Source organism: Aythya fuligula, chromosome 20 (genome assembly GCF_009819795.1).
Source record: "Aythya fuligula isolate bAytFul2 chromosome 20, bAytFul2.pri, whole genome shotgun sequence".
NCBI classification, from domain to species: domain Eukaryota; kingdom Metazoa; phylum Chordata; class Aves; order Anseriformes; family Anatidae; genus Aythya; species Aythya fuligula.
Genome location: NC_045578.1, coordinates 9935598 through 9955201, shown reverse-complemented (window position 1 = coordinate 9955201; position 19604 = coordinate 9935598). Strand labels below are relative to the sequence as shown.

At 52.0% G+C, this 19604-nt stretch overlaps 2 protein-coding genes across 2 annotated transcripts in view; both read right to left on the bottom strand.

Annotated features, from left to right (window-relative positions):
* Nucleotides 1-3615, bottom strand: part of AATF (apoptosis antagonizing transcription factor) — a 48804-nt gene extending 45189 nt beyond the window's left edge. Inside the window, exons 1-3 of the mRNA XM_032201178.1 lie at nt 3530-3615; nt 1327-1515; nt 448-864 (exon numbers count right to left, since the gene is read on the bottom strand). Coding sequence (XP_032057069.1) covers nt 448-864; nt 1327-1515; nt 3530-3614 — 691 coding nt within the window. The 5' untranslated portion in view covers nt 3615. The remainder of the gene's footprint in view (nt 1-447; nt 865-1326; nt 1516-3529) is intronic.
* A 9740-nt stretch (nt 3616-13355) lies between these two features.
* Nucleotides 13356-15863, bottom strand: LHX1 (LIM homeobox 1). The gene is made up of 5 exons (XM_032201085.1): nt 15694-15863; nt 14653-14879; nt 14218-14495; nt 13907-14072; nt 13356-13735 (listed from the first exon to the last, which is right to left on the bottom strand). Exons 1-5 carry the CDS (start codon nt 15861-15863, stop codon nt 13356-13358), a joined length of 1221 nt encoding a protein of 406 aa, XP_032056976.1.
* Between the last annotated feature and the right edge of the window lie 3741 nt (nt 15864-19604).

Sequence of the window (19604 nt, the reverse complement as noted above, 5' to 3'; positions counted from 1 at the left end):
CAATCCTGCAACTCTGGGAATCACAGAAAATCATCTCTTTGCTTCCCCAGTTAAAAGGTCAACCTGCAAATGGAGGTTGGTGGTCTGATAGAATCTATCAGCAGAAACTGCATCCTGCATTACGCTCCAAAGAGAAAGAGCAGCAGTATCTGCAGCACAGCACTAACAGTGCAGGAAGTCCCCGTCCGTACCACAAGTGTATTCAGTTCTGTCTCAATTAAGCCAGCAGATAAATACACTTCACAACGTTAGATTTTGTATGAGCAGTGACACCAGTTTGCACAGCACATTTGGCAGAACATTCGCAAATGCCTGGGGCTGCTGTAGCATGCACGTGCAGTACGCCAACAGCATGTTAACGTGCTGAAGTGGCTCCTAACATGGACAGCTGCTACAGCGTCAGCAAGGTGAAAGTCGTGCCACAACACACAGCAAACATGCACAAACCTAGCTGATTCTTCACCGCTTTTCCTTTTTCTACGTCTTCAGTCTCTCGTCCTTTTGAGAACGTCATCACGCCCCCATCATCCTCATCGTCTTTGGTGTCTTCTATATCGCTGTGGTTTTCATCCTCATGTTCCTCCTCATCGCTTCCTTCTTCCATGCTGGCATCATCCTCATCTTCCTCTTCACTGCTTCCTACATCGTCCATCCCTTCTGTAAATTTCTCAAAGTCAGTGATATTCTGGAAACTGAACTTCGGTGCCTTGACCTGTGCAGACGGGTCACTCTCTTCATCATCTTCCAAGTCATCCTCCTGGTCACTGCCAGCACTGCTGAGCTTCTCCTTTGTTTTACTGCCTAAGCTGCCATCGTCTTCTGCATCTTCACTGCCACTGTACCATTCATCTAATGTTTCTTCAGCTGTTAATTAAAAGAGAAAAAAAAGTTATTTACCTAACAGCAAAATGTGTCACTTTGCAGTATGCACCATCAGTGGCTACTGCTTTGAGCTCTCTGAGCTCCAAGCTCCGTTCTACTTCCTGCTTTGACTAGTTCATGGAAGCACAAGGCCATATCCACAAAGAGGTCTTAGCTCTCATTTTCTGTAGCAGTGATTAGTGTACACTTGCTCACAGTCCTCCCTCAGTCTGAGGAAGTGGACCTTTTTTTCTGGGATCTCCCCTTCCCTCAGGCCCAAAAATACAGCCTGAATTTCAGGAAGGCACTTCAAGAAGGTCCTCAACTTAATTGTACTCGCTTATTGCCCTGTAACGGGGATCTGAAGTTCATCATTTTGGTTCAGACAGCACTAACTCAGTGTAACATGCTAGCATCAAATTCTGAGCAGTCCAGTGAAAAGGGGAAAGAAATTAGATTTCTTACCAGGTTCTTCTTCAGACAGAGCATCTCCCCAGAGCTCCTCTTGCAAGGCTTTCCGAGACGTAGCTTTTCCACTATACCTTTTATCAGCTTCTAAGAGAGAGGCTGAAGCTTTTTTCCGTATATTACCAACAGGTAAAATGTCATCTCCAGTTTCATCCTCAAATTTGTCAATCACTTTAGCAACTGTAGCTGTAGGGAAAAAAAAAAAAAAAGGAGGATGTCTAAACTGAACTGAATTTCAAACTGGAAAAAGTAGTTGCAGAAAGAAGCCATCCTCTGCAGAAAGTACAGAGATTTGTTAATAAATGCCTTTTTTAAAAAAAATAAAAATAAAAATAAAAAATAAGCATTGCCTATACTCACACCTTCTTCCCTGCCTCTCTTCATTTCAGAGAACCCGCAAGAAGCACTAGACCAGCAAAGCCTACCCAAGCCCCTCCATGGGCCCCTGAACTTAATGGGGGTCTCATGAAAAGCGTGGTCCTCCAGGTGGAGATCTCAGCGAAGCTGGAATGCCTTCGTCCACCCCACGCTTACAGATTCAAAGAGGAAAACTGCAATTCTGATGCACTTTGGCCTCTTGTTACATATCTGAGTCACATAAATATGTAAACACTTCAGAATGGCTAAGCAGAGAAAATAATCTCACTGTGATTATTGCTCTCTTTCATACCCATCTTCCCTCGGACACAGGAATGGAGCAGTCCAGCAAAAAGAACTCATCACACCATATTCCTTTCTTATTTTCACTCATGTGCAAGACACCCTGTATGCAAAATTACAGGGTTAGCTTTGTTCAACCAATTGAGTGATCCAAGTGGCTGAACATCGCTAAGTGCTCTATTAATGCCTGTTTGCAAATGTTAATGCCTCCCATATAGTGCTTGCTTGGGGCAGGGGAGGGGGGCAAAAAAAATCTGCTCATAATCAAAGCAACAAGCTGTGACCTCAACAGTCACTCCAACTACCAGAGGATGGCAAGACGCTCAGCACCAAGGAACATCTGGGCAAGAGGGGCAGATGCAGTCTGTCCTGTGGCACTCTGCAGACTGTTCTGGAGGTTTCAGACTATACTAAAGTCTGAAAATAAGTCATAATTATTAAAAACAGAAAGATATCTCTGCTGGCTACATCCATTCCCTCAACAGTAACTGCGCTGTGGCTTATCTTAGCAGACACTAGTGCTACCTCCTACACCTGTGCAGAAGAACGAGGCCAGCTGGCATAATGCTTACCAGGACTGGTGCCTAGTATCTCCTAAAGCCAATGTCTGTCAGTGTGTGATGCTGAACTTGCTGCTTCCAGCACTGAATCTTGCTACTTCCATCACTCACAGCAGCACCTCATACCCACAGCACCAGCAAAGCCCCGGGCTGTGTCATGCTGCCCACGCCTGCCTCCAGCCACAGATGTTTATGGTGGACTACCAGGAAGAAGATCGGCCCCAGTGTGACTCCTTTTTGTCCCTTATCCTGGAAATTTCCAGCTGGATCCACTCCCTGGCCTGTCGCAGCCCATGGCAGGAGCCCACGCTGTCGCAGCCCTGAGGTGACTGGGGTGACCCTGGTCCCTGAGGTGATCCCAGGCTCAATCCTTGAGGTAAACTTGATTCCTGAGGTAACCCCAAACCCTGAGGTAATCCTAGTCCTTTGGGGTGACCCCAGGCCCGATCCCTGAAGTAAACTTGATTCCTGAGTCAAACTTGATCCCTGAGGTAACCCTGATCCCTTGGGGAGACCCCAGGCCTGATCCTTGAGGTAAACTTGATTCCTGAGGTAACCCCGATCCCTGAGGTAATCCTAGTCCCTTGGGGTGACCCCTGGGCCCGATCCCTGAGGTAAACTTGATTCCTGAGGTAATCCCAGTTCCCTGAGGTGATCCCGTGCCCGCTCCCCGAGGTGCCCCCCGGTGCCGCCGGGTGGCGCCGCCCGAGCCCCGCATGCTGGGGGCCGCCCCGCTCCGGGGGGGCGCAGGGGGAGCTTCGACCTCCCCCGCCGCTACCGGAGGACACCGCGGGGCACAGCAGGGACCGCGGGGCAGCTCCGGGACCGAGCCCCGAGCCCCGGGCTCACCCCCCACACCTCATAGACCGGCTGAGGCGCCACGTGCGGCCCCGTGCCGTGCCGTGCCAGCCCGTTGCGGCCCGTTCCCACCCCGCCGCATCCCCGCAGGTACCGAACCGTCCCCCCCAGCCCTCGCACACCTTCCTCCGCGTCGTCCTCGGGGTCGCGGAGGCTGGGCCGGGGGTTGAGCAGCTCCTCCAGCTGCTGCGCCAAGGGCGCCGCCATCTTCTGGAGGAGGGCGGGAGGGAGGGAGGGAGGGAGGCGGGCGGGGCTGAGGCGGGGCCGGGGGCACCGTGAGGCGGCGGGGCCGGGCCGGGACCCCCCCCCCCCGTCCTTCAACCTCCCCTCACGGAGCCCGAGGCTCGTTCCCGTCCCCCCCGTCCCAACCCCTCATCTGACAAATGTCCGCGTTAGGAGACGCGGGGTGGTTTGGGAAGAAATTATCAGCACAAAAAATAAACGCGTCTGGTGCTGAGCTCCCCCGAGCAAGCCCAGGGGTGCTGCGGGTGTGTGTGGGGGTGTATGGGGGTGCTGTGCCACACAGCAAGCCCCTCTCCCCTTCTGCCCGTCGCTAAAATGGGAATAATGATGGTCGATGTACCGCTCTGAGGCGTGAGGAGTAATATTTGCCCGGTGCCCTGCAGCCAAGAGGCACAATAATGGTGATTAGCTGCTTAAAAGCACAGTCGTGTTACGTAATGCAAAGCATTCCTTTATTTATTTATTTTCAATCAACGTTGCACTTCTTGTTTTAGTACTGCCAACTGCACAGGGTGAATTAATCCAGATCTTGTCCCATGTGGTAAATACGCCGTGGTCTGTGTTTAAGCCACTGTTCCTGTCACAAAAGTGGCACCTACAAGGCAGGCGCTGCCCAGCTCTTCTGGGTGATCCCCGTGCCAGACCAACACCAGGCCCAGGCCCTCAGGGTTTTGCCTGCTTCCAGTTTCTCCTGGTGGCTTTGCGGGCTTTGGTGGCCTCAAAACACAAGATTAGGGGTGAAATTCGTGAATGGTTTTGTGTGAGGTTGGCACAGCCCCAAATCAACATCTCACATTGGGAGATGTAGATGTGGGACTAAATTTCACATCCCCAAATGAACAACCAGCCTGAGGCGGGCAGGGTGGGCTCCAGTATTTGGGCACTGCACCACCAGCACTTGGGCTTTGCCTGCGTGACAGCAGCAAGCTGCAAACTTCAGCTGGGGACTGGCTCGAGCCCTGGCTGCGAGCTGAATTGAGTAGGCTGCTTTGCTTGCTCATCCCCTTCTTGTCAACACAAGGCTCTTCCCCGCTGCTTATCTGCTTTTGAATGCTATAAAAATTAATCCAGACATGCATTCTAATTAGAATGCAGAAACCTACGAGCCAGGCAGCGGTGGCAGTGGCGCACGTTTCCCCGTTACTCCAGGACCCAGCTTTATTTCCCCGAAGCAGGAGCGTTCAGTGCAGCCGGTTGTCCTACAGAGGGCAGAGGAATATCATTAATTACCACTGCCTCCTGCAGCCCCGGCAGTGCTCTGCTACCTGCCAACTTCAGCTGGGGCTGGGAGCCCCGAGAGGCACCAAGGTGGAGGGCGGCTGGGGGAAATCAAAACAAAACGACAACAACAAAAAAGCACACGCCTCTTTCCCCCTCTCAAGGATCCTCCGATTGTGTAAGCTGTGAAGATGCGGCAGTTCAATTTATATAAAAAATACACGTTCACTGAAAATGCACATTTTTATTGCAAACAAAACCCTTTGGATTTTATGTGGTCAAGTATTTCATTTTATTTCAACTTTGTTTGCATTTATTTTGTCATGGTGTGACTGACAGGTATAATGCTCTGTGTTATATATTGTGTGGGTTTGCCATTGCTTCAGCGATGTGAAATTAAGTGCTGCTATCACATTTGTTACTGACAGTTTTCCAAAACAGAAGTACATGGTGCATCTTTGCTGGCTTTGCTTCTAGTTTTTTCTTCACATTCACAGATATTTTGTTTCCAGAGTAAAAGATGCCATTATAAACAAAGGAAGGAGTCTGGAGAAATAAATCTATAGAAAACTAAGTAGCAGAAACAAGTGCTTACCTGAACAGTTACTTGGAAGTATCCACTTTTGATATTGGATATATTGGGTGGAAGTATCCACCCAAAGAATGTCTTTAAATAGCCCCACACATAATTTCATTTTCAAACCTCTACACTTTACAGAGAAAGGGGGATGTTTTCTACCCTAACCCAACAAATAATAGATAGCCCCATCAATAAAGGGATAGAGGCTTTTAGTGGTGGTTAAACAGAACATGCCCAGTATAATTCATAAAAAATACGTAGTGAGTCACATGAGTCCTTTTAAGTAAAAAAGCAAAAATTTGGTTTCTTGAAGTCAACAGAATTTTTATTGCTCATTTTGGTGAAATCAGGATTTTACCCATTGAGATTAATGGGACAATTGTTCAGAATAAATCCCCAACCCAGCAAAATTTGCATATGACTGTAAACACGAGGGATCCTGTCAAAGCTTATGGACCTGCTTTTCTGCCGTGCATCAGCCATTCACCCTGGTGCAAAATGAGCGTGAAGAGGGGAAAAATCACGCTGTGCTCAGCAGCGGGCATCGCCTGCACCTTCCCCTGCGCTGCTGCGGAGCGGGGAGGACCGGAGGAGGCTCTGAGCCTCGGGCCTATTCGCATGCTGGCGCTCGCTCACGTTACCCAAGAGCTCCATTCATCAGCAGTCAAAAGGCTGCAGGAGCTGTTCATCTAAAATTTCTGATAAGGAGATTCGCTCAGTATAAAACAACATCAAACAAAATCCACTGTATTAAAGTCATGGATTGTTAAAATATTTCCCCAACACAGGCTCCTTCTTTACAGTTTATTCTCTCCCTTTTGCCTTTCACTTAGCAGGGTAATTAAATCAGACTCTCAGACTCGGTTTTAATTTCTGGTTCACATGCCCTCAAACCATGCTGCTGTGGTTTGGATTCATAACCGTGTGGGAGAGTATTTGTACAAAAATGATATCAATACATTTTAATTTAAGACAATCATGAAAGCCTTTTTATGCATGACAGTACTTTCTGTAAAACCCTCTGCCTGTTTATAAACTATAAGCAGAAGCCATCAAATTAACTGACATAATTTCTTTGGCATTTTTCCTCTTAATTTTACTTTTTATTTACATGCTTATTTGCTAAAATGGAAATAACACCCTAAACACATAACAGATAAACAAGGGAATTTTGAATAGTCCGTGCTACAAAAAAGTATTTTTAATTTCTCACACTCAGCTCCTTTTGCTCCTTGGATTTGTCGCGCTTGTCATCTTTTAGGAAATTGTCAGATCAGATGGTAGCTTTGGAAGTGAAAGACCATATCATACTTGTGTGTCTGTATAATTACAGGTTATTAATACAAATCCATCTTTTCAGAGCATTTCTTAAATATAGAAATAAGGAAACGTGTTGGACACGCAGAGCCATTCAGGCAACAAACACTGACTAATTTACTGAGTAACCTGCACTCGGTAGCACTCGGCGTTTGGTTCTTACCTTGGCGAGCAGAGCGGTGGGAGCAAGTTGGGCTGCAGTCTGCAGGCAGCAATCTGTGGCAGGATTCCCATAGAGAGCCACGAGAATTACATGCACCAGAGTCGCGCCTACTGAATTTAATTGAATTGCATTATCAACAGCAGAATTTGACCCACATACAGAGGACTGCATACTGTCCAAAAATAGCTACCAGCCAGAGCTGAGCTTATCTTTCCCACATTTTGGCAAGCAAATGTAATTTTCCAAGCTGACCTTTTTCATTTTAGCCATACTGGTTCATTTTAAGATTTTCTTTTTAAATCAGCAACACAATTTATCAGTGAAAAAAAGAAAAAAAAAGAAGATGAGTGGGAGCAGGAAAGAACACACACAAAACCTAACAAGTAAAAGAAATTAGATTACAGGAAGCGTAGATGTTTATAAAAAAATTATCTCGCTATATTTATCTATATTTATAATTAATGTATTAATGTTGTTTATATTTACTTTGGTATTTCTGATATTCCTAACCTGTCACTCACTCAAAAAACACAATTATTTTTAAGATTTAATCAATTCCTAATTGTTCTTACATCCAAAAATGTAATGAATATAGTTTATCTGAATAACAGATGACTAAAGATGCTTCTAGCAAATAGGAATTTTGAAGGCCACACATAGACAATTGAAAAACTGGAAGCAAACCTTTTCAGACAGAGCAAAAATCCATTTTTCCTCCACAAAAACCTCACAGAGCAAACCACACGTGCAGTGCACAAAAAAGAGAGCGCACCAGCTCTTCCCGACATGCTAAGCTCAATCACACAAGGTAGTTTTTTATCACAAGGTTCACTCTCAACAATTCACTGAAACACCTCGGCATGTGTTAGGCTGCGTTTCTATAGAAGTCAGTGGGGATGTTTTCCAGCTTACATTTCCAGTCTGTGTTGCATGACGATCCTCACGCCACATGCAGACCTTCCAACAAAATCACAGTAGACCTGTCCTGCAAGCCCGGGCTTCTTGGATGAACAGAGCCAACCAGTCACTCCTCACAAGGTGAGATACCATCAGCCTCTCTAAAGGCTCCCATTCTGCAGGAAGCACGCCTGTACTGAAACCAATCAGGAAAAATCTAATTCTTAGGGCTGCCAAAAACGCTGCCCAAACTGCGCTCCAAACGTGATCAAAACAGAGATATTCCTGAATTTCAAGGCAGCCCGTAACAGGAGACTTGAGAGACACCAACTGCGCCCCTTATCCCCAAGGAGCATCAAGTGGAGGGCCAAGGGGTATTCTCTGAGAAACAGAAAGTGAGAACACGAGAACAGCCACATGCATCCAGCCCCGCGATTCCATGCGCAAATGGTAAACGCCCCGCAGAAAATCAGTCATCCTCAGAGTACCCTTACGATGCCAGTCACAGTAATTTCAAGGATAAATATTTACCAATGTGAAGGCCGGATAACTGTAAGGCCACATTTACTCTTCCGTTTCTGCATTATACTACTGGGCTTACTGGGATTAATGAATGAAAAACTCTCCTGACAACGAGCAGCTCAGCTTTGTAAGCCTGACTTCATGGTCCATAACTAAAAGCAACACAAATGCTGTTTAAAAAGCAACAGAAGAAGAACAGCAATTGCAGATGGATTCATAACCAAAACATATTTTTAGCGGTCCCACTAATTTCAGTTAGAACTTCAGGAATGGTTTGTTGCCATCAGGATCGCGGAGCCCCGCAGCACAATGGCAGACACAGATAAAAGACCTTCCAGAACCTGCTCCAGCTTCACCAGCACTGCTCCCTGCTAACTCCCCGTCCCTGGCTCAGCAGCGCAGGCAGAGCTCAAGGATACGGATCAATTGTTTAAGCTTAACGTATGTGAACATAAATACTAGCCTCTACACTGGCTTAGGAACAGAAAGCAACACTGCAGTTGCTTATATTTAATATTGCAAGAACATGCAAGGCTTAAATACAACATTCTTGTTCGAGGAAAAACTCCTGACCACGGCAAAAGGAATTTTTCCTGAGAGGACACTACGTTATTTGCCACTTCCTAGAATAGCAGAAGTATGTAAATCACCACTGATATTTTAAAATTATATTTATTTATAGATTTGTATCATGTACCCGTCACTCAGCATCTGGGTACACACACATATATTAAAATAATATACATCATTTGTCTACAAATCATAATTTAAGTACATTCTGACTCGGGATACAGATCTTTACAAATCCCCTACCATTCCCCAAGCAACGGCCTGAGTAAATAGATAATGGAAATGACTGAAGAAGAAAGGAAGCGGCAGAGGAGTGCCACACAATGAGAGCACAGTGGAACGCAGCACGCAGCCGACGTGAGCCAAAAGCAGAGTTGTTCAAATGCTGCAAACTCGCAGCATCGTGAAGACCCTTTCATTATCCTTAAAATATCTCCCCTGCACAGATTAGCTCGATATGAATAATACTTACAATGTCTCCTGTGTACCCTTTTTCCTAGTAAACGGCCTTACACATGGGATTGGCAAAATCTTCAGTCTTGCACATTTAAAAACAGAGCTCCCTTGTCCGCACCAGGAGGGCAGGCACTGCTCCCCCCGCTAACTCCATCGAGGCCACCGAAAAGCGGGTGAGCAGAGCGGGGCTACGCGGGGCTTAACATCATCCGACTGCACTTTCTGCTGGGAGACAGCACCAAGGTGAAGGTCACCGAGACCAGCAGCAGCCCAGGAAGAAAAGATCAGAAGAGAGTAATTCTAAAAACACTTTGGAAAATACGTTGCACATAGGCACAGTTACATACATGGCCCGGCCGCGTTTCTGTGGTTGTAGAATTAGCACACGCATGTAAAACCCATCCAAGCAGCACATGCTTTCAGAGGGCCTTCTCCTGCAGGCCGCTATTCACCCGAGTAATGCTACTGAAGTCAATGGAAATGCTCTTGTAAACAAGGACTTACAAGAACCCAACGTGACAATGATTTCAAAAGGAGTTTTGACTGTGCAATTGTTGCTGGATTAGGGTCTTCAGAAACACCGAGCTTGCTCTGAAGAGCACAGAATTCAAATCTGCAAAGTGCTGGGGCCTCCAGATTGGATCCCGCTTGGCTTTAAGCATGGGAACGGCTCCTGTGCTTACTCCTTACGGTGGGCAGAATTCCTAGGAAAGGCAGCAGGAGCTTTGGGAAAAAGCAGGCTCTCCTCAGCCCCTTTTATAAACCAGTGACCTACACTGAACCATAGGGAAAGGGAAAGGGAAAGGGAAAGGGAAAGGGAAAGGGAAAGGGAAAGGGAAAGGGAAAGGGAAAGGGAAAGGGAAAGGGAAAGGGAAAGGGAAAGGGAAAGGGAAAGGGAAAGGGAAAGGGAAAGGGAAAGGGAAAGGGAAAGGGAAAGGGAAAGGGAAAGGGAAAGGGAAAGGGAAAGGGAAAGGGAAAGGGAAAGGGAAAGGGAAAGGGAAAGGGAAAGGGAGTTATTTGGCAGACATGATTTCTACAAAATAAGCCTATTCAGCGAAATTCTCATTTAAAATAATTGATTCAACAATAAAACAGCAGCATAGAGCAGAAGCGCAAATAGCAGTATTTATAAATAGCATTTGCCCAGATAAGTAAAAGTTTGTAATAAACAGATCGCCCATTACTTTGCTCATATAAATGCAAAACAGAGGAAAAAAAATAGCAACAGTATAAAAGACAAATAAATGAGTTAGACACAGAGCCCACGGGTTTAAGAAGTCTCCCCTGTATTTAATAAAGCATGATTATTTTTTTTTTTTTTTAGAAACACTAACAGATCCCTTGCAGATAGTTTTTATCTTTATATTATTATATAAGACATTTTGTGTTTAAAGTGAACTATTGCTTTGTCCAGATGGCCCCTCTGCTGGGCACAGAAACCAAGTTGTGAACAAAAATTAAAAAATCACCATTGAAAAATACAAACTGTACAACTTTAAAGCATTTTGATTTTTTCCCCCTCAGTCCAAAGAGATAAATAATTGAATTGCTCAGAATGTAGAAGCCTGCATTTTAGAGTAAATTTCCGTGTCTACATCAAATAAAAAAAAGAAGCCAGACAGAATCACAACTAGTCAAGAGACGAAGGAAAATATGCAATTATGGTTCATCCCATTCTATTATCTCAGCAGGTGGAAAACATTTAAACAACTAGTGACTTTTCAGAACTGAGCCCAACCCTCTGCTTCTAACACAACTCACAGTCCTCTCAGAATCAGTGAGACTTTAGAGGAGCTGAATATTTGGGACTCTGCAATAATTTGTAATAAAAACATTAAATCTGTCATTTCACAATGTTTCAGATTTTTTTTTTCCTTTTTTTTCTCCCAGAAAAGTAGCACATACCCAGTGCAAAGCAAAATATTTTCCCCCACTGCCCTGTAGAGAACTTTACACATAACAAACACTATCAAACAATTGACTCAGCTCAGAGAGAGAAAAAAAAAAAAAAAAGATTAAAATTACTTTCAGGACATTGAGGTTATGCTACTTTCCATATCATCTAATCAGAAAAAAACAAACAAACAAACAAAAAAACCACAGAACAACAAACAAAACAATACAAAAAAACACTACCTTTGGAGAATTAATTTAACCAAAAATAGGTCAGGTAAAAAACACATATTTGCAAGTTTTTGACATTCAGAAAACATTTTTGTTTATGCATAAAAATGCACATTATGAGTACATTTTCTTAGCATAAAGCAAGAATAAGCTGATGTATTTAACAATTTGATTAGTTTCCAATTTTACAATTTAACGTATAGTGTTTTATTTGTACTTTACCAACTGAGCCTGCAGATGTAAGGAAAGGCTGTAACTACCGGTACCTGCGATCTGCATTGGCAGCAGGGTTTAGACTCCTACCAAAACAAAACAGCTGGACAGGATTATCAGTATAGCAGATCACTCTCTTTTCAGGGCTATTTTACTCAAAAAGAATCCACTTAAAAATGCTTAAAACATCAAATGAAACACGAGTTATCTAAACATCAGATTTTCTAATTTTATTAAAAACGCACAAATTTTATCCAACATGTTTTCTTTCATACAGTGAATGGTCTAATATGCACTGGAGGTCACACAAGCTTAGGTTTATTAGAACAATAAAAGACATATGAGAAATTTAATATATAAAGAAAAAAGTAGCAGCTGTTGACTGCATATTTGACCATAAAATTTAAATATTTTGGACTTTTATTTTAAAGACACAAAAATAAAACCTGTGTGGGTCTATATAAGTCATATTAACAATTCCATGAATGTTCAACAGGACTAAAAATTAGCAAAGATGTTTGTTTGTTTTTTTTTAACCTTGTAACACTTTTTAAACACCTTCTCGGGTTGCTGGTGCAAAGCACCTTACAGTATTTGTGCTATATATTTACTTTATTTGGCAACTGTCTGGGTTTCGTGGGTTTTTTCTTTGCCTTCTGTAAACAACACCTTTTACAAACTAGCACAGTGAACCACAAGCCCTGCAATCTGTTATAACATCTACAGAAAAGAAAATGAACTATTTTGGTTGGTTGCTCAAAATATTTTGCTTTTGAACAAGAGGTTCTAAAACAGGATTTATTAGTAAAACATTGAACTCCTGAATTTAACATTAGACGTAAACAGTTGACTGTTTTTTAGTTCAATAGAGTCTTTTTGTTTAGCTTTTCTCTCTCTGTGAAGGTAGAATACTTTTTGTTTGTTTGTTTTTCAAGTCATTTTCGTTAGAGGTCTGGTTGGTGACCTTTGCTATGATGAGGAGGTTTTGTATGTGTAGCTTTGTGAAGGTAGAAGAGTTGGTGCTGAGGGCTTAACATTTAGCATTTGTTATTTTGGAAAACAAAAACAAAACAAAAAGAAAAGGAAAAAAGAAAGTTGTCCCACCTGATATTCAGCAGGCTGAAATGGCTGAAGCTAAAAAGAGTTTCTTGCTGTCGAACTTTCTGAGAGACAAAAATTAACAAACAAATTCATAATGCCAGAACCATCCTTAACCGGGAACGCTAGAGTTCTTGAAGCTTTTTTTTTTTTCCCCTTTTCTTTGACCTTTCCTTCATTCAATTAGTGTTTTTTTTTTTTTTTAAACGAGAAGTTTCTAAGGATTGTGGCTCTTAGGATGACATCCAACAGGGTAATCAAACTTACGCCATCCTACGGGTATGGCAGCACTTTACTGTACAGCTTCACCAGTTTCTTTGTCAATGGTACAAAAAAGTCCCCTCGTCTGTTTGTCTGTTACAACCGTAAAGAGGAAGATTGTCCTGGTCTAGAGCAAAGCTTGCCTTGGAGCCGTTCGCATTCAGTTCGTTCCCAAGGTCACATTGTCTTAGGGCGGGAGAGGCGGTATATTTATTCATTTCTGTACACCGAAACAATAAGCAGACTAGATGACCATCACTTACTTAGACCCAAGTCCGTTTTAAAGCTACCACACGGCCGCCTCGTTCATTTCGGGTGGATGTGACAAGTGATTGCCGTAGTTAGCACCACCGTTGACGGATAGCGATGAAAACGGAGGACTGGGGCCAAAAACTTCCGCGGACATGGAGTGCAAGGACCCGGGCAGGTTGGGTTCGGGGCTGGGCGAGTCTCCGGGCGGGTGGGCCATGATGTCGGGGAAGCGCTGCGCCTCGCTGGACGGGTGGTGGCCGGGCAGGGGGTGCTCCAGGGCGCCCAGCGGCGTGCCCGGCGGCCCCGAGGAGGGCACGAACGGCAGCTCCACCGGCGTCTGAGCTTGCGAGGAGGGAGGTCCTTGCGGGAAGAAATCGTAATTGCTTCCAGGGCCGTAGTACTCGCTCTGGTAATCTAGCGGGCAAGCGGACACGGAGGGAAGGTGACGCCCGGGCGCGCAGCGCTTCCCCCACCTCGTTCGGGGCCGTGCCCGGGGACCTCCCCCCCCAGGTCCTGCGGAGCCCCCGGGCTCGGGGGGGGGGGTCCGGCCCCGGGGAGGGGGGCTCGAAGGGCGGCGCTACCCACCTCCGTAGAAGGAGAAGGGCCCGTTGGGGATGAGCTCCCCGGGCTCCAGCCGGTCCACCAGCGGCCGCATCCTGCGCGGGCTGCGGAAGAAGGCGTGCCGGCGGGCACCCAGCGCGCTCAGCTGCTTCATGCGCCTCTCCTTGGAGCGCCGGTTCTGGAACCACACCTGCCCGGGCGGCGGACACGGGCCGGTCACCGGCTGCCCCCGGACCCGCCGAGCCCCGACGGGGCGGGCCGCGAGCGCTGCCCACCCGCCTCCGCCTCCCCCTCGCCCTGCGGCCACCCGCAGCCCCCCCCCCCCCCCCCGGTACCTGGATGACCCGCATGTTGAGGCCGGTCTCCTGCGCCAGCTGCTCCCTGATGTGCCGCGTGGGTTTTGGGGTGGCCGCGAAGGCGGCTTTCAGAGTCTCTAGCTGTTTGGCTTTGATGGTGGTGCGGGGGCCCCGCCGCTTGGCCCCCAGGTTCTGGTCGTCGTTTTCGTTGCTGCCCGTCTCCTTGTCGGAGACGTTGGCGCTCTCCGAGTCCTTGGCGTCGTCCTGGGAAGGGTCTTGGGAGTCCGGGGACAGGCTGGGGTCACTGCCGGTGGTGGCTGCGCGACAGCGAACGGGGGTCACGCTCGGCCCCGGCCGGAGCTCCCCCCATCCGGCGGCGGAGAGGGAGAGGAGGAAAAGGAGGAGAAGGAAAAGGAGGGGAGGAGAAAGAAAGCAGAGCCCCGGCTCCCGGCCCCGCCGCCCGCGCTCCCTCACCTGAATGCAGGCTGTTTTCTTTGGCAGTATTGCTGTTATTTAGGTAATCTTCTTTGCAGACAAACTTGTTTTCGTCTATGATATAAAGCTCCTCGCCGGTGGAGAGCTGCTTGTTACACATCATACACGTAAAACAGTTCAAGTGGAACACTTTGCTCCGCGCCCTGCGGACCAGGTCGCTGGGGGAGATGCCCTGGGCACAGCCCGCGCACTTGGTCCCGAAACACCTGCGGGGAGAGCGGCGGCGGTGGGCGAGGGGGCACCGAAACAAAACAAAAACAAAACAAAAACAAAAACAAAACAAAAACAAAACAAAAACAAAACAAAAACAAAACCCCATCCCTTTCCACCGTTCTCCCTTCCTAACGAATACCTCCCGGAATTATATCTCAAATAAAAATAATAATTATAGTTTAAAAAAAATAAGAAATCACTAAAACACAAACAAAAAAAAAAGACAAACGGATCCAAAACAAAAGAGCTGATGCGGCCGGAGCACAAGCTGCTGGAGGAGTCGTTGGGCGCTGTGGCCGCGCTGCCCGCGTCCCGCACCCCAAGAACACGGCGCCGAAACCCGGGCCCGGCCCGGCCGGGGCGCGGGGCCGCGGGCGCTGCTCGAGGGCGCGCCCGGGGCCGATTTCGGCGTTCCGGCGGCCGGGCCCGGCCGTTCCCGGCAGCCGGCCTCGACCCCGGCCCCGCCGGCCCCGAGCCCTGCGCGGAGCCGCCGCAGCCGGGACCCGCGGCCGGGCGAGAGGGCCCCGAGTCGGGGCTCCGGGAGCCGCGCTCCGGCCCCGGGCAGCCGCGCTCACGGCCGCGGCCCCGTCGTGGAGCCCCGGGAACGCGCGGCCGGGGTCGCCCCGCTCCGCGCTGCCGGGCCCGGCTCGGAACGGCCGAAGCAGCCGCGGGCATCCCGAGTCGCGGCCGGGCCTCGCCCCGCGGTCCCCGACGGGCCCGAGCCCCCCGAGCGGCACCGGCGGGAGGAAGATGATGGAAGATGGGCTGGGAAGGAGCTGCGGCCCCGGGCCGGGGGCCGGTACTTACCGAAAGAAGTCGTTTTTGCAGTAAAGCTTGCCTTCTCGTGAAAAGCATTTCTCTGTCAAATTGCATTTACATTCACAGCACTGAACACACTTCACATGCCAAGCCCTGTCCAGTACATTCAACAAAAACCGGTCCAAGATTGGCCTTTTGCAGCCCGCACAGTGAACCATTGTCTTTGGTTATTTCTGAGAGTGGGGGGTATTGGTTTCCCAGGTGTCAGGCAAAAAAATTCAAAATTTAAAAAAAAAAATGTAAAAGGCGACAACACCGGCGTAGGTTTGCTTTGTGTGTGTGCGTGCGTTTGTTTTAAAAGCCTTGGAGAAGTGGAGGAGAAAAAATTGAAAGGGAGGAAGAAAAAAAAAATCTTCTTTCGGGTGTCCTAGGAGGGAGACACTGGAGAAACCACCCACTGCCCGAGGAGAGAGACCAGCGCTTCGACGCAACCGCAGAATCCCGGCCGCTACCAACAGCGGCAGAGCGACAATAAGTGACAGTAGAACAACAACGGCTAGAGAGGTCGGCGCTCACAAAAAAAGATAAAAATTAAAAAAGAATAATTAAAAAAAAAAAAAAAAAACGCCGAAAAGGGAGTGATGAGTTTTTCTCAGGTCTGAGGTAGAGCAGTCAGGAGTCAAAGTGCATCTGCTTTTCCCAACGAGAAATCAAAGGAGGCGAAAAAAAAAAAATAAAAATAGAAGGCAAAAAAAAAAAAAAGGCAAAACCGAAAAACAAAAGCAGGACATCGGGACCCGACAGCGGTCAGACGGACGCCGGCTGCCGCCGCGGCGACATGGCCCGGGGAGGGGCTGGGGGGGGGGGGGGCGGGAGGGAGGCCCGGGCTGCTGCCGTGGGTGCGCTGCGAGCGCGGCTCCTCGCCCTCCGCCGCGCTCCCTCGACGTGGCGGCGGCACCGGCACCGTCCGCGGCGGCTGCTCGGCTCCTACCTGCCCCCGCGCTACCCGCGGCGTCCCCGCCGAGCCGGCATCTCCCGGCGCCGCCGGCTGAGGGGCGCCTCCCGGCGGGGCGGGGCGGGCCGGGGCGGGGGGCGGCGAGGCCGGAGCCGGGGCCGGGGCCGGGGCCGGGAGCGGCGGGGCGCGGAGGGGAGGGCGCTGCCCGCTGCCCGCTGCCCGCTGCCCGCGCCGTCCGGCCGCGCAGGGCGCTCTGCATGTTCCCGGCAGCCCCCGGCCGCGCCTTATGCACCGCGCGCAGACGTCACCGCGCGTCGCGGCCAATCGCCGCCTCCCGCCGCCGCCCCCCCCCCCGCCCCGCGCCGCCGCCGCCACCGGACGGGGCGTCCGCGGCCCTTTATAGAGCCGCGAGGGCGCGGGGGGCTGCGCCGACACCGACACCGCCCGGCCCCGGGCCCGGCCCGGTATGGCTCGGCTCGGCTCGGCTCGGCCCGGCCCGGCCCGCGCGGAGGTCCGGGACGCGCTGCGTGGGGTATGTGGGGTGTGGCGGGGGCGCGGGAGGGCGGGGACGGGGCGGCTCGCTCGGTACCGGCGCCCCGTCTCCTCCGCTGCGCTCCGTCGGTGGGGCCGGAGCCCGCCCGGTGCGCGGAGCCGGGCGTGGAGGGTGCGGGGCGGCACCGGGAGCCGCCCGTCCCGGGAGGGGGATGAGGATGAGGATGGGGATGGACGGGACGGGCCGCGGCGCCCCGACGTGCCCCAGGGGCTCGGGGGGGGGGCCCGGTACCGGCCGCCCGCCGCGGGCAGTGCTCGCTCTGTTCCGCCGCCCGGAGCCCCTCGCCCGTTGCCGCCGCTCCCGGGGCAGCCGCCGGGAGGGACGCGATCGCTGCCGCCGCGCGTTGCTGCCGCCCCCCGGGGGGGTCACCGCAACCCCCCTCTTCCCCCCGTGATCCCCGGCCCGGTCCGGCCGCCGCTGGCCGGTGGCTACCGGGGAGCGGCGGGGTCCAGCGGCCCGGGAGCTCCGGAGCGCCGCAAGCAGAGCCCAGAGCCCCCCGGCTGCGCCTTCCCCGGAGTCTTCCTCATCCTCGGGGAGACTCCGACGGGACCGGGGAGAAAGAGACGGGGAGAACCGGGCGGAAACCGAAGCCAGGGAATCGCCCCCCGGTGCCGGGAGCGGAGCTGCGGCCCCGTTCCCCGCTCTCAGCCCCGGCCTGGCTCGGGGAGGGTGGGGAGAGCAGAGCCTGCGGGCCCCGGGCCCGGCCGCTCCGTTACCGGGGCTGCCCCGCGGCCCCCCGGTGCCCCCCGGCCCTCAGCGCCCCGTCGGTGCGCCCCGGCCGCAGCCCGGCCTCGCCCCCGCCGCGCAGCGGTACCGGGGGAGCCCCGGGCCGCCTTTGGGGCGCTCCGTGCTCGGCGCGGGGGGGTCCCCACCGGCCCTGCCCGGCGCCAGCTGCCCGCTGCTGCCCGGGGACCTCCCCCTTTTGAGTGCGGCCCCCGGGGACGTGCGGTGGCGGCGGGGCTGAATGCGGCACAGGGGATGAGCAGCTCCTGTCCATCAAGCGCCGGGGCTGCTTCCACAGCGCCTTTTTTTTTTTCTTTTCTTTTTTTTTTTTTCTTCCTCCCCCCGTTCCCCAGGCGGCCCCGGCCCCTCCGGCTCCGGGCACACGCCGCCGCCCCCGGCCCGGGCTCCCCGCAGCCCCCGCGGGGTCCCGCTCCCTGCCCGGCCCCACGGGGAGCCCGGCGGCGGCCCCCTCCTGAGCTCCCCGGGGTGCCCGAGGCCCCCCGAGGCGCGGCGAAGCCCCCGGCGCTGCTTCCAGCGGGCTCCGGGCCCAAAACCTCCCCGGGGGGGGGGGCACGCAGCTGCTGGCGGGGACCCCTCGCTCCGGGGGCGCGTCCCGGCAGCTGCTTCGCTTCCTTCCCCTCGTTACCCCCCCGTTATATTCGGGAATTTGTCCCGGGGCGTTTCGGAACGGAGCGCCCCCCCCCCCCACCCCCTCGGCCCTCTCTGACCAGGGAGGAAAAGGGCGAAATTAAAAGATAAATGTTTTATAAAAATCAAATTTATTTTAAATCTAACACAGAGGGGAAAGTCCCGTTCAGCCAGCTGGGACGGGCATTTTCTCGCCGCCGTTCCCGTCCCCTTGCCCAGCAGCGCTCGGTAACGGGACGGCCCGGGGGGGGCTGCTCGGGGGGCGCCCTGCGGTGTCCGTCCCGGCCCCCCCCGGCCCCGCCGCGATTTTCCCCCGAGCGGAGCCGCGGAGAAACTTCCCGGGGCCGGCGCGGGGAGCAGCGGAGGCAGCTTTGGGGGGGGGAGGACGGGATCAGCGAACTGCCCGGCGGCACCCAGCCTCCTCCCCTCCCTTCCTTTTTTTTGGTTTTGTTTTATTTTGAATTTTTTCCTTCGTTTTCAAACGCACGGGCAGCGAGAGCCCGGCGACGCCAGGCTGCGGCCTCCCGGTCCCCGCGGGGGCTGCGGGCACCCCCGGCACGGCCCCGGCCGCCCCCCGCAGCAGCGGGGCCGGGCCCGGAGGCTCTCCCCGGTGCCAGGAACAGCGGCTACGGAGCCCGGCGGACACGGAGGCACCGCAGGGCGGCTTCTTTCTACCCCGTGCAGCGGCCCCGTGCCAGCAGCCCGGCGCTGGGCAGGCTCCGTGGCCGTGCGCCGCGCCGGGTCTGCTGCAGGGAGCTCGGCGGAGGTGTTTCAGCCGAGGGGAGCTCCCAACGAGGGGTGTCCCCGCCGAGGGGTGCTCCTCCCGGGGAGCTCCCCGCTACCCCTTCGTGCCGGATCGATGCCGAGGGCAAACCCGGCCCGGCCGCCCCGCTCCGGGCTCTTCCCGTCGGGTTCTGACCCCTCCGCACGCCGCTGCCTGCCGTCGGTGCCAGCCGAGGCTCCCGCACCGCTCATGGCAAACACGGTTTAATAAATAATTACAGAGCCTCGGCGAGAGCTGCCGGGGAGCCCCGGGAATGGGTCCCGAGCCCCGGTGGGTCCCGGCGGTGCCGCGGGGCC

Coding starts and splice junctions, on each gene's coding strand:
- LHX1 (XM_032201085.1), bottom strand. CDS start 15,863: ATGGTTCACTGTGCGGGCTGCAAAAGGCCAATCTTGGACCGGTTTTTG. Junction 14,880..15,693: donor TGCAAAAACGACTTCTTTCG/GTAAGTACCGGC, acceptor CTCTCCCCGCAG/GTGTTTCGGGACCAAGTGCG. Junction 14,073..14,217: donor TCAACATGCGGGTCATCCAG/GTACCGGGGGGG, acceptor CCGCCCGGGCAG/GTGTGGTTCCAGAACCGGCG.